This window comes from Myotis brandtii, unplaced genomic scaffold (assembly GCF_000412655.1).
Source record: "Myotis brandtii unplaced genomic scaffold, ASM41265v1 scaffold129, whole genome shotgun sequence".
Taxonomy (NCBI): domain Eukaryota; kingdom Metazoa; phylum Chordata; class Mammalia; order Chiroptera; family Vespertilionidae; genus Myotis; species Myotis brandtii.
Window position 1 is genome coordinate 1,590,580 of NW_005354551.1, and position 13,813 is coordinate 1,604,392.

General features: G+C 46.2%; 1 protein-coding gene and 1 pseudogene across 1 annotated transcript in view; both read right to left on the reverse strand.

The window, feature by feature from the left end:
• The window catches only part of CDA (cytidine deaminase), a 25,370-nt gene that overhangs the window by 3,700 nt on the left and 7,857 nt on the right, over nt 1-13,813 (reverse strand). The window contains exons 2-3 of the mRNA XM_005859702.2: nt 6,934-7,045; nt 2,009-2,066 (exon numbers count right to left, since the gene is read on the reverse strand). Coding sequence (XP_005859764.1) covers nt 2,009-2,066; nt 6,934-7,045 — 170 coding nt within the window. The remainder of the gene's footprint in view (nt 1-2,008; nt 2,067-6,933; nt 7,046-13,813) is intronic.
• Nucleotides 8,768-9,662, reverse strand: LOC102239350 (annotated as a pseudogene).

The following is a 13,813-nucleotide window of genomic DNA, read 5'->3' on the forward strand; positions in this document are numbered from 1 at the left end:
ACATATGACGCGCACTGGCAATTTAAAAATAAACGTTGACTCGCGCATGCATGATACATGTAAAGCTCTCGCTGGTGCCAATCGCACGTGTGTGTTTAAATCTGTCATTGTTGATCGTGAATTTGGTTGTTTTTGTTGACATTCAACATGAACCACATCGTGATTTATTCATCGACCATCCGACCGACCAACCGGCCGGTACATATGATGCATACTAGCAATTTAAAAATAAATATTGACTCATGCATGCATGATACATATAAAGCTCTTACTGGCGCCAATCGCACATGTGTTTTAATTTGATAATACTATATTATATATACTATTTTGACATGTAATTTTTTGCAGTAATTACCGCACAAATCTTTCTTCTAATTAATTTCCTTTTAATGCAAATCCGTGCACCTGGCCACTAGTATATACACTGAGTGGTCAGATTATTATGACCGGCCAGATTATTATGACCACCCCATCAGTACAATGAAGTGAATTAGTTATGCAAATAATAATAATAATAAAACCTTGAGACATGCATGATACATGTAAAGCTCTCGCTGGTGCCAATCGCACGTGTGTGTTTAAATCTGTCATTGTTGATCGTGAATTTGGTTGTTTTTGTTGACATTCAACATGAACCACATCGTGATTTATTCATCGACCATCCGACCGACCAACCGGCTGGTACATATGATGCATACTAGCAATTTAAAAATAAATGTTGACTCATGCATGCATGATACATATAAAGCTCTTACTGGCGCCAATCGCACATGTGTTTTAACTTGATAATACTATATTATATATACTATTTTGACATGTAATTTTTTGCAGTAATTACCACACAAATCTTTCTTCTAATTAATTTCCTTTTAATGCAAATCCGTGCACCTGGCCACTAGTATATACACTGAGTGGTCAGATTATTATGACCGGCCAGATTATTATGACCACCCCATCACACATGTCCCCTAGTGGGGACCGAGCCGCAACCTGGGAATGTGCCCTTGGCCAGAACTGAACCCGGGACCCCTCAGTCCGCAGACCAATGCTCTATCCACTGAGCCAAACCGGCCAGGGCACTTTAACCATTTTTAAGTGTACAATTCAGTTCCCTTTATTCTTGGAATAAAATATACCCTCCATCCCATGGCCTACAAGACCATGTGTGATCTGGCCCTACCCATCTCTGACTTCATGTCCTACCCCCCTCATTCACTGTGTCCTAGTCTCCTTGACCTTCTCATGACTTGTCAAATTCACCAAGTGATGGGCATTAAGCTTGCTGGTTGCTCCGCTGGAAATCTTCTTCTCTAGACCTCTGTTTGCTCCGTCTTTTCTCATTGTTTGTACCCCACTCAAATGTCATCTTCAAAGAGAGGCCCTTCCTGGGCATCTAGAGCAGGGGTTGGCAAACTTTTTTCCATAAATGGCCAGATGTAAATATCTTGGGCCTTTCGGGTCATAAGGTCTGTGTTGTAATGGCTCATCTCTGCTGTGGTCAGGTCAAAGCAGCCGTGGACAATATGTGAATGGATGGGCGTGGCTGTGTGCCAATAAAACTTTATTTAGAATAAATAGCTGTAGGCTGGATTTGCCCATGGGCTATTGTTTGCTGACCTCTGGCTCTGATCTAGAGTATTACCTGCTGCCCCTCTGTCACTCATGACTCACTTTTCTGCATTTTTTTCTCTATAGCCATGTCCTCACTCTCAGAGACTCTATTGTTTGTTTATTTTGCTCCTTGTTTATTGTTTGTCTCCTGTACTATAAATTCTGTGAGTGCAGGACCTGGCCTATCTATTCCCGAGGGGAAGACACTCACTCAGGGAGTATTCGTTGAATGAAAGAATTACACCCAGGGATTCACGCAGGCTCAGGAAGGCCTTTGAAATCAGCCAGCCAAGCAAATAGGACAGTAGTTGTCTTCCGGCAGCTTGGCTTCCCTCCCACAGCCTGGGGAAAGCGGGGAGGCATCCGGTTTACATTCCAGAAAGAAAGAGCTGCTTACCTCTCTCATGACTTGCCTGCAGGCCCCGCATGGTGAGATGAAATCATCTTGCACGTCACTGGGGAAGCAGAGAATCACACATGGGTCAGTTTTTCCTGAGATGTGAGGACAATGGCCGAGATTCAGGCCCCCTTCAGGGTAAGTCAGACTCTGTCTCACAGAGGTGCTGTGTCCTAGAGGCTGAGATGCAGGGCTGGGAGGCTTCCTAAGTTGCAAAGGCGAGGCCATGGGCAGGACTACTCTTTTCATTAGTGCATTTATTAAACATTTAGTGAGCACTTACTGTCACCCACACCCTAGGACACAAAAGTTAAGGAAAATTTGTCTCTGGCCTTTAAGAGATTGCTCAGTCCAGTAGGAGACAGATGCGGGAAGCCAAGGCTTTCCCAATACTGTCATAAGAGTGCACCAAGGAACATGCAAGGCCAATGGACCTTGGGCGTTAGCAGGGCTGTGTTGAGATAGTGGTGGCTCAAGGCAATTCCCTAACCTGATGATCCTTTTACTGTTTACCAAACTTTACCTTTGATTGATATGCCTGTATGCATTGCTAAAGGGCAAATGTGTATTCAAGTGAATAAAAGCAGACGGGACCCAGTTTCCATGTGCTTTTCACAAAAGAGACACCCTGACCCCCAATGCCTTCTTCTTCTTTTTTTTTTTTTATTGCCCAATGCCTTCTAAATTCATATTTCTTGTATAGCATTTTCATTTGTGCGTCGACCCCTCCTTCAGATCCTGAACCCTAGCCGTGCAGGTTGCGGCATTCTGGTGCCTGAATAGGAATCTGGAGGAGAAGATTCCCCTGAGCGAAAAACAAAGTGAAAAAGGGCAAGTGGAAATTCACTGTAAAGGTGGGAAGTTCACCACACACAAAGTCCGTGCCAGCTTTGGAGTTGCGACCCTAAGTGGACGAGGAACATTTGATTCAGCCAGGTTATAATGGAGAAGAATTCGAGTAAAAGGCAAAAACATCATTGTAAATTTTTAGCTTACATGCTCAAGGATAAAGGAATTAAGGTGTCAAAAGGTACTCTCTTAAATCAGGCTCAAGGAAAATGAGTGCCCTTGTCATCTTTAACTATGTGGGCTCTTGTTCGAACTGCATTATGCCCACTTCGTATTGGGGATCAAAAGTCTGTCACACCTAAGGCCCCGGATCCTCCGTCTCTAGTGTGGGAAGGCTCAACAGCTAGAGAAAATGGGGATAATGCTTTGTCTGAAAATTACCATTTGACGCCTTGTCTTCAGGGATCTTACCAGCTGGAAAGGGAGATAAAATCTGCACATGGAAATCCCATAACATGGACAGACTGGTTAGGACTCTGGGACAGGTGCTCTGAGTGAAATCTCTTCCATGGCCTGTAAGGCCCTGTATGACCTGCCCCTGCTAAGCTCACCACTTCCTTTCTGCAGTCTTGGGACATGCATAGCCAACTGTCCAATGGCCAGCTGGTTGGACAAGGTGACCTGCATTAGGTTCTTCAAGGGGGGTGGGATAAACATGAATTCCACTGGGAGGTTGGGTTGGGCCTAGGGTTCAAAAATCACAAGATGGTGCATCCAGGCAGCATACCTCTGAGGACTGGGAGACAGCCTGATCATAATACTGGCTTACACTTAACATTGCCGTTCTCTGTGCCGGTCACTCATTTAACCCCCTATCAACCTTATAATAGAGGGGCCACGTAGGCACGTTTATTATCCACATGCTCCAGATCATGAAAGGTGATGTGACCTGCCCAAGGTCACAGAGCTGGTAAGTAGCAGAACCAGGATTTGAACCCAGGATCTGTGGCCCCTGCCTTTGGTAGTTTTGTACCTTGTAGAACAAATGATGATAATGTTAAAACAATAGTTTTAATTTATTCCACACTCTGTGCCAGGAACTTTATTGAAGTCCTTTCCTGAGTCCTCACAACAGCCCAATGGGTAGGTGTTCTCCACTTTATAGCGGAAAAGCCAGGCTCAGGTTGTAGAAGAGAGAAGGAAAGACAGAGAGAAATATCGATGAGAGAGAAAATATCGATGTTGGTTGCCTCCTGCACGTGCCCCGACCAGGGCCTGGGCCGGGGAGGAACCTGCAACCTTGGTATGTGCCGTTGATCGGAATTGAACCTGGGACCCTTCAGTCTGCAGGCCGACGCTCTATCCACTGAGCCGAACCAGCTAAGACCCCAAGCCTGGGTTTTTAACCATTACCCAACATTCCTGCCAAGAGTAAGAACTGAAAGCTTGGAAGGGATCTCAGAACGAGCTGGGTGTCTCGGAACATTCCCTCCATGCTTTCCCAAACTCTCTCCCTCTTGCCTGTGCCGGTATCGAGGGTTTCCTGTGGTTTGTGCTGACCTTGGTCACACACGGAGGCCAGGCTTATCAGACTCGAAAGGCTGGAAACTTACTGGCTTTGATGACTGCAGCCGGGACCCCAGTGGGACAGGCTTATCTCCTCATTAGCAAAATTCCATTCTGGGCTCCGCTCTATCTATCTTACAGACCTCACAGGGGTCGTCAATGCTAACAGGGGAGCTTCCATTCATCCTCTAAGTCCATGCTCTCAATTTAACAAATCATTCATGCAATAATGACTATTTCTGGCTCGGGGATGCTCTGTAGGCTGAATACCCGGAGCGGAGCAGTTGGGTATCAGGAAAATGCAGGTTTTATGTAAATAAGGATATTTACTAATCATCTCTAGCAATACCCAGTCAAGTTTAGAAGTAATGACCAAGAGAAAAAGCCTTTCGCTGGGAACAGTCTAAACAGAGCAAGGCTACCGTGCCATTAACCTTTTGTTGACTTTGGCCTCTTTTCCCCCAGAATATCATTATTTTCTTGGATCAGCTTTGAAATGGAGTGATTTTCCACCCCTCTTTATTTTATTTTTTTTATAAAGTGTAATGCACATCCTGATCTCTGCTTATCCACACAAAATGTTCCCAGCACAGCCTCATGTATTGCTCCCAAAGCCAAGGGGAGCCAGGAGAGGCCTCGGGCTTGGGGAGGGCTCTGGAAGCAGGCCCTTCTCCATAAGTTACTCAGGGAAAAAACCTTTAATAACTGGTCCACTGCGGGGCCAGACAGAGGCCAAGTTTAGAATTTTATAAAAGAAATGGGGGTGCTTTCTCTCCAGGGAGCAACCCCATGGCATTCCCTTGCCCCTCTCTGTCCCCCATAGGCTCGTGTACCCTAACTTCGAAGGGACCTCAGGAGACTTGCAACCAGGGGAGCAATGGGCATTACCAGCTCAGTCCCAGGGAACATATCCCTAACCTCTCAGGGCCCCGTGATATTTTTGCTATGGTCAATAAATTCTTGCTTTTCTAAAAATAAAAAATAAAATAGCCCTAGCCGTTTGGGCTCAGTGAATAGAGCGTTGGCCTTTGGACCAAAGGGTCCCAGGTTCGATTCCGGTCAAGGGCACGTATGTGGTTGCAGGCTCCTTCCTGGCCTGGGCCCTGGTCAGGGCTCGTGCAGGAGGCAACCAAGCAATGTGTTTCTCTCACATCAATGTTTCTCTCTGTCTTTCCCTCTCTCTTCCACTCTCTCTAAAAACAAATGGAAAAATATTCTCAGGTGAGGATTAACAACAAAAAATAATAAAAATTAAACAAACAAATAAATAAAATAAATGGAGGCTTGTTTCTATTATGCATCCCCCATGGTCCTTGCTCTAGGTCCTTACATTTCTGCCAGAAAGGTCCGGCAGCTTCACCACGATGGAGAGATAATTCACTCCTGCGCATGACCCACGCAGCCAGATGTCCCGAAAGACCAGCACTCGCTCAGCCATGCAGTCTCCCATGCCATTTTCCGGGCACATGAGCAATTTGCCATTAAATCAGAAGCAAAATGGTGTCCACATTCGTAAAAGTGCCCACTCATATGCTCAAGTTCCAAAGCCACTGAGTCTGGGTCCAGGGCTGAGAAGAACTGAAGGAGCTGCCCTTGAGGGTATGTGTGTGGGAGTTGGAAATTTATGTCTAGGGAAGCGGTTCTCAACCTGTGGGTTGCGACCCCTTTGGGGGTCGAACGACCCTTTCACAGGGGTCGCCTAAGACCATCGGAAAACACATATATAATTACATATTGTTTTTGTGATTAATCACTATACTTTAATTATGTTCAATTTGTAACAATGAAATTGGAGGTCACCACAACATGAGGAACTGTATTAAAGGGTCGCGGCATTAGGAAGGTTGAGAACCACTGGTCTAGGGCATGTGGAGGGTGTTGATCAGTGCTTTTGTTAGCCAGAATCTGGGCTGGAATCTGACTAGTTTGGAACCATACCCGGTTATATCTTGCTGCCACCCCACCAGCTGGTTTTGGCACCGACAGATGAGTGTTGTCAAGGGCAAGAGTCAACTTGCACCGTGACAGGTCCCAGTGTCAGCTCAAGGAGAGCAGGGAACAGTGTTTGACCTCCTGGCACAGCATGGCACAGTGGAATGAGCCCTGGGGCGAGACTCTAAAGATCGGGTTTTGTCCCGGCTCTGTCACTAATTCCCAGGAAAGTTGTCCACTCTCCCTGGGCCTCAGTTTCTTCAGCTGTGAAATGGGGGTAAGTGGCAGGTCTAGGCAGCCAGGTAATTTTTAGGTCCCTCTAGCTTTAGGTTTCTATGCTGCTTTTCTATTGCATCTTGGAGAGATTCTGTTGTACTTTGTGCTGAAATGTGAACATAAAGACACCTGCCCTTGTCTTAGTTGCCTTGGTTGTACACCTGCTCTGCAGACTCACCGAGGTCAGAGTCCATTTCTTATTTACCTCCTTACCCTCAGCACTCAGCCCACAGTCCTCTACAGTGCCTGGCACATAGGGAGTATAGAATAAACATATGTCAGATGAATGAATGGATGGATAACAGGTGCACGTTGGCTTAATAGATGAATGAATATGGCTGTGACCCAGATTTCCCACTCACGCGGCAACAGCGATTGCCCTGAAATCTTGGTATCCTTCTGAGATGGCCTTCTGGATAGCGGTCCGTTCAGCACAGATGCCCAGCGGGTAGCAGGCGTTTTCTACGTTGCACCCTGAGGAGAGAGGAGAGCCCAGTGGTATTTCTGGCAGAGTCACTTTCTATTGCATGTGCTGAGTAAGAGGCTCGCCCCCTTCCAGTGCAGGCAGGGACCGGTTACTCCAAAGAAGGTGGGGAGAAGAAGAGGGCAATTTGACTCAAACCACTGGGAGACTCTGTGACCGACTGGTACAGCGTCCTTTCCCAAGAACCTCCCACTCTCATCACTTTACAGAGCCCCCATCTGGAAGCACAGCCAATGAGCAGGGGCAGGATAACAGAGCAGGTTAGCCCTGGCTGGTTTGGCTCAGTGGATAGAGCGTCGGCCTGCAGACTGAAGGGTCTGGGTTCAATTCCAGCCAAGGGCACATGTCGGGTTGCAGGCTCGATCCCCAATTTGGGGTGTGCAGAGGGCAGCCAATCAATGGTTTTCTCTCATCATTGATATTTGTGTTGGGTTGCAGGCTCAATCCCCAATTCGGGGTGTGCAGGGGGCAGCCAATCAATGGTTCTCTCTCATCATTGATGTTTCTATCTTTCTCTCTCTCTCCCTTCCTATCTAAAATCAATAAAAATATATTAAAAACAAAAACAAAAACAAAACAGAGCAGTTAAGCCAGTGTCATCTCCCCAGCAGATGTCAAGGCCAAGGGTGTCTGTGATTGCACAAGTCTTAAGGTAATCCCCAGTTCTCCAGTGGGTGATGGGTACTAAGGTGGCATAGCCCACAGTCAGGGAGTCCTCCCCGTGTCCCAGGGGGACAATGGACAAAACAGGTTGGCTGATGACGAAACTCCCCATTTTCAAGGAAATGAGACCAGGAACAAATGGCACAGAGTCTGGGCTTTCCCTGTCCTTCGGGGTGTGTCACTCTTCATAGCTTACCTTTCTCCGTGAGGCAGAGATGTTGTTTCCCAGTATTCATTTCCTCCTTTCTTTAAGTAATACAAGTGACTCCCATTTCAGTAACCACACCACATAACCAGGCAGCTAGAGACTATATTTCCCAGACTCCCTTGCAGCATAGTGTTGCCATGTGACTAAGTTTCTGCCCATGGCTTGTGGCCCAAAGGGATGAAACTTCTGGATCACAGTTTTTGTCAGGAGATAGCTTATCCTTAACTTCCTTTTCCCCTTCACAAGCTGGCAAGGGGTGGGACACCTTTGACCATGTGGTTTATTGTCATAGGGATGGAAAAGCAACAAGACAGAAGGACTTTGGAGCAGAGTTGAGTTGCCTCTTGGCTCTGGACCAACTGCCTACTCTGAATTGTTATGTGAGAGAAAAAGAGATTTGTCATGTTTGAGTCACTGTACTTTGGGATTTTTGTTACAGCAGCTTAACCTATACCCAATGCAGAAATTTATGTTGAAAGTGAGATGCAGCTAAACATCTAAATATGGGGCCTTGGCTTAGCATGTGGGCAATGTGAAAGAACTACAGCCAGCCAGGTGGGAAGCAGCTGCACTTGCTACTCTGTGACCAATTATTTGAAAAGCCCCACCCTGTGATAACCTGGAAGGCAGACCATATGATCTGCCACTAGGATTTCTCCACTTGGCAATGGGAATCAGCCGTGTGGCAAAGTTCTGATTAAGGGGATCATCTTCTCATCTGTTCCCAGTGCCTCGGGGTTACTACCAGGAAGGTGAGGCAGCAGGGGTGGGCCAGGCAGGGAAACCAGCAAGTAAAAAAAAAAATAGTTGACAGGCTTAAAAACTATGCCCAGAAAGGATTGTTGGGTGTGGAACTACTGTATGAAAGTGATAGGATGCAGAAAGTGATAGGAAAGAGACCAGGAGGTTTCTAAGATTTTTTTTTTTTTTTGAGCTCACTGTCTTTATTGTTGTTGTTTTTTATTATCAAAACCCTTAGTTCCTGTTTTCTCTCTTCCAATGAAGAATGTGTCTTCATTGGGTCAAGTGTGCGGAAGGGAACAAGGACATGAAGTATCTGAGCAAGTGGGTTGGGTGACTGACTCTTTATCTCCTGTCTGAGCTTGTCTGCACTTTGGTGAAGTTAGAGCAGGAGCACCTGCTAGAGGAGCCAGCACAAAGTCGTGGGCAGGCGTGGGCTTAAAGTTTCTCCATTCCCACCTTTTGCCTCTTTGTCCTCATATATGACCAGCAGGGCATGCATGGCAGCCTGTGCTCCTCAATCTACAGGTCTCCAGGTTCTGTCCCGGGGGGCAGGTGGTGATCTGCCTCCAAGATATCTCTCTGCCTACTTGGCTTAGTTTTCCAGCATCTGCTCACAGGTTCGGGCCACATCGCTGAGCTTGAGGCGAGCATAGTCCACTCGCTTTAGTGCCATCTGACAGTCCTTCCTTGAAGAGTAGCTGGAGCCCTCGTGGGGCTGCCCTGTGGCCACCTGGGTTAGGTAGCGGATCTGAGCTGACAGCTCCGCTTCTACGTGTTGCACCGACGCCGTGAAAGCCGCCGCTTGTCGGTCTAGCAGCCGCTCATTGGTTTTTTCCTTGGAAAGTTCCAGGATTACGGTACCTGCATTCTGAAGGATGGCGCCCATTTCCCGTTCAATGTCTTCCAAGGCGCGTAGTCGCTCGTTTGCCAGGCTGTAGGTAGCCATTGTCTGTCGCTCGGGGAACCCACAGGATTTTTTCCTCTAAGATTTTGATAGATGTAGATAGCCAGAGAAGGAAGCCACAGGTCTGATCTCCAAAAGCCTGTGATTGTTCAGTTCCTAAGAAACCCCTGGCCCCCAAACTCCACCCTCAGAAGTGCGCTGAAAGCTGTGTGCCCCCAAGGAGGGGGCATTCTTTCCCTCACTCATTTCAGATGTGCAGCCAAGAATGAGAATGGTCAAGAAGGAAGTTCTCGGGGCCACAGGGGGTCCTGTGGCAAAGGCTGTTCCCAGTGTTCACTCTCCCAATAGAATCCACTGGAGTTTAGCTGGGCAAGTGGCTACCCAGCTGGAGACTACATTTCCCAGCCTCCTTGGAGCTATATATAGTCCAGTAGTCTTAGCCAATGGGATGTGAGCGGGTGTGCGACTTCTAGATGATGTTTTTATGGGAACATTGCTTGCAGCCCATTTCATCTTCCCTATCCCAGGGATAGAAACATGGATGTGATGATATGTGCCAGCTCTGAACATGTGGATTAAGACACCACTCTAGAGATGGCAGGACAAGACAGAAGGAATCTGATCTCCTGAACAACCTTGTAGAGCAGAACAGCCCATATGACCTGGGCTCCAGCCCAGCCTGGTCTGTTAGATGAGAGAGAAACAAGCAGCCATCTTGTTCTAGTCACTGTATTTGTTTCACTGACTCATTCTCTTCCTTCTCTAGCATACTCCCTTTGAAAAAAAAGTTTTTATTGTGCTTATTTATTTATTTAAATATATTTTTATTGATTTCAGAGAGGAAGGGAGAGGGAGAGAGGAATAGAAACATCAATGATGAGAGAGAATCATTGACTGGCTGCCTCCTGCACACCCCACACTGGGGATAGAGCCCGCAATCCGGGCATGTGCCCTGATCAGGAATCGAATGTGACCTCCTGGTTCATAGGTCGATGCTCAAGCACTGAGCCACACTGCCTGAGCTCACACTCCCCTTTTTTAAGTCTGAGTCTTCATTGTGATTAGGCAACATTTTTCTCTTCCTGTATTCATCAAATTTGAAAATTGTTTGGTCATTATCTCTGCAGATATTTTCCTCCTATAATTTTCATTATTCACTTGACAAGTTAGGAGGAGTTAAATTAATCATGTAACTCATTAACCATTATGATTCTCAGGATCAGGGGCTGGAAGGGAATGGCTGTCACTAGGCAGCCTGCCCCCAGGGGGAGTGTGTGCACTAACAGTTGTGTAGGGCAGTGGTTAGCAAACTCATTAGTCAACAGAGCCAAATATCAACAGTACAACGATTGAAATTTCTTTTGAGAGCCAAATTTTTTAAACTAAAACTATATAGGTAAGTACATTGTTATTAACTTAATTAGGGTTTGCTAAAAACGTCCTTTGCTAAAAACGTCCTCAATCTGAGGGGTCGACCTCAGCAAACGTACCCCCACTTCTTCTAACGCCACTTCTTCAAAATAGACTCGCCCAGGCTGAAAACCGACTTCTGCGCATGGGCCACGAAGTTTTAATCGCACTGTACGTGCACCCGCACATGGTATTTTGTGGAAGAGCCACACTCAAGGGGCCAAAGAGCCGCATGTGGCTCGCGAACCGCGGTTTGCTGACCACTGGTGTAGGGAATGGCTATGCAGTGTTGGGTGGAGACAGGTTTGGGATTCTACTTTGAGGAAGAAGGCAGGTGTATATACTGGTCATCAAAGGATGGACTATAGGGAACATCTATTAGTTTGACAATTAGTACCTCTTTCTCCTTTTTTTTTCCTGGGGAAGGAGCCTCACATCATTCTTTAGGATGTGTCTCTGTCTTTCCCCCTCTCTAAAACAGTGGTTCTCAACCCCTTTGGGCAGTGGTTCTCAACCTTCCTAATGCCGCGACCCTTTAATACAGTTCCTCATGTTGTGGTGACCCGCAACCATAAAATTATTTTCGTTGCTACTTCATAACTGTAATTTTGCTACTGTTATGAATCGTAGTGTAAATATCTGATATGCAGGATGTATTTTCTTTCTCTTTTTAAAAAATATATTTTTATTGATTTTATTTTTTTTTTTTACAGAGAGGAAGGAAGAGGGATAGAGAGTTAGAAACATCAATGAGAGAGAAACATCGATCAGCTGCCTCCTGCACATCTCCTACTGAGGATGTGCCCACAACCAAGGTACATGCCCTTGACCGGAATCGAACCTGGGACCTTTCAGTCCCCAGACTGATGCTCTATCCACTGAGCCAAACCAGTTAGGGCACAGGATGTATTTTCATTGTTACAAATTGAACATAATTAAAGCATAGTGATTAATCACAAAAACAATATTTAATTATATATGTGTTTTCCGATGGTCTTAGGCGACCCAGGTGAAAGGGTCGTTCGACCCCCAAAGGGGTTGAGACCCACAGGGTGAGAACTGCTGCCTTTGGGGGTCCAACGACCCTTTCACAGGGGTCGCCTAAGACCATCGGAAAACACATATATAATTAAATATTGTTTTTGTGATTAATCACTATGCTTTAATTATGTTCAATTTGTAACAATGAAAATACATCCTGCATATCAGATATTTACATTACGATTCATAACAGTAGCAAAATTACAGTTATGAAGTAGCAACGAAAATAATTTTATGGTTGGGGGTCACCACAACATGAGGAACTGTATTAAAGGGTCGCGGCATTAGGAAGGTTGAGAACCACTGCTCAAAAAGATCAATGGAAAAATATCTTCTGGTGAGGATTAACAAAAACAAACAAACAAACAAACAAATAAAAAAGACAGCTCTTGGCCATATACTACAATCCTGAAAGGCTAGGCAATTTTGTTTTGTTCCCTTAAGCCCAGAAAACACATCAGTGACCTATCCAGTCAAACCAGCTTTATTCCTGGCACTGCCTTCGCTTAATCTGAAACACACAAGGGAGGCTGAGATGATGCCAACTGAGAAATCCATAACAATAAGATGGAGCTAAATAATACTATGATGACGGTGCTATTGTGACTAATTGCTTTCCTTCGTTTTTGTCTTTTATTGTTTTTCTTTTGAAATGCAGTGAACTGTTTCTCTTGTTCCCCACCTACTTTTCCCAGCCAGCTTCCTGATACTCACCTGAAATGATTGTCCTTAAACATGCCTTCCCACCTTTGCTGACTTTGACCGGCAGTCCCTGGAGCACTTTATCAGCATTATGTCATCAATCCTTTCAACAACTCTGACAGGCAGATACTATTACAATCCCATTTTACAGAGGGTAAAGACAGGCTGGTGGCAGGGAGCCAGGACTCACATCCGAGCCTGTCAGAGACAAGAACTGTTCTTTTTCTCTGGCATTTCAGTGAGGCCGTGTTTCAAGGTGGTTTGGTGCTTAAGGCAGGGCTGGGGTCAGATCTCATCAAGACATCAGCAAGGAAGGAAGGTCACCAACAGCGAGGTGGTCCTGACCCAGTCACCCAGAGGAGAGAGAGGCCCAGAGAGGGCGGTGCCCACTCCCTCTGCTGAGATTAGCACGGTGGTTCTCACATGCAAGCATCAGCGTCTTCTGAAGGGCTTCTCGAAGCAGATTTCCGAGCCCCACCCCTGGAGTTTCCACTTCACTAGGTCTGGGTTGGAGCCCAAGGATTTAGAATTTCCTACAAATTCGCAGGAGGTGCTGAGTCTCTGGGGGTCTGGGGCCACATCTGAGAATCAGTGGACTAGAGAAATGTCATGTGACTCAACACTGTCCGTGACTGAGGCAGACGGGCACCCACAATCAGGGAAGACCTTGGCTGCCACATCGGGCCGGGCAAGCCAGCTCAGATCACAGCCATTATGACCCCCGGTGTCCATGTGCTTGAAGAAATACTACACTCTCTCCATGTTCCTGCCTCCCTCTACACCACAAATGTGTCATGCAGTTTTATGTAGGAATTATATTCTAACTCAACTATAGAGTTAGGGTGGGAGGTTAGAGAAGCTCTTCTTTGTAAGGAGGTACTTTTGAGTGACAGTGGAGAGGGCCAAGGGATGAGCCTGTAAGGAGAGGCAGCACTTCTACAGTCTGGGAGTGTTATAGTAATCATTATGGTACTTAATGTTAGGACCTTAGAATGTAAGACTTAAAGCATGTAACCCTGTGTGGGCTGTTATAGTAATTACTAGAGGCCCGGTGCACAAAAATTTGTGCACTCGGGGGGGCGGGGG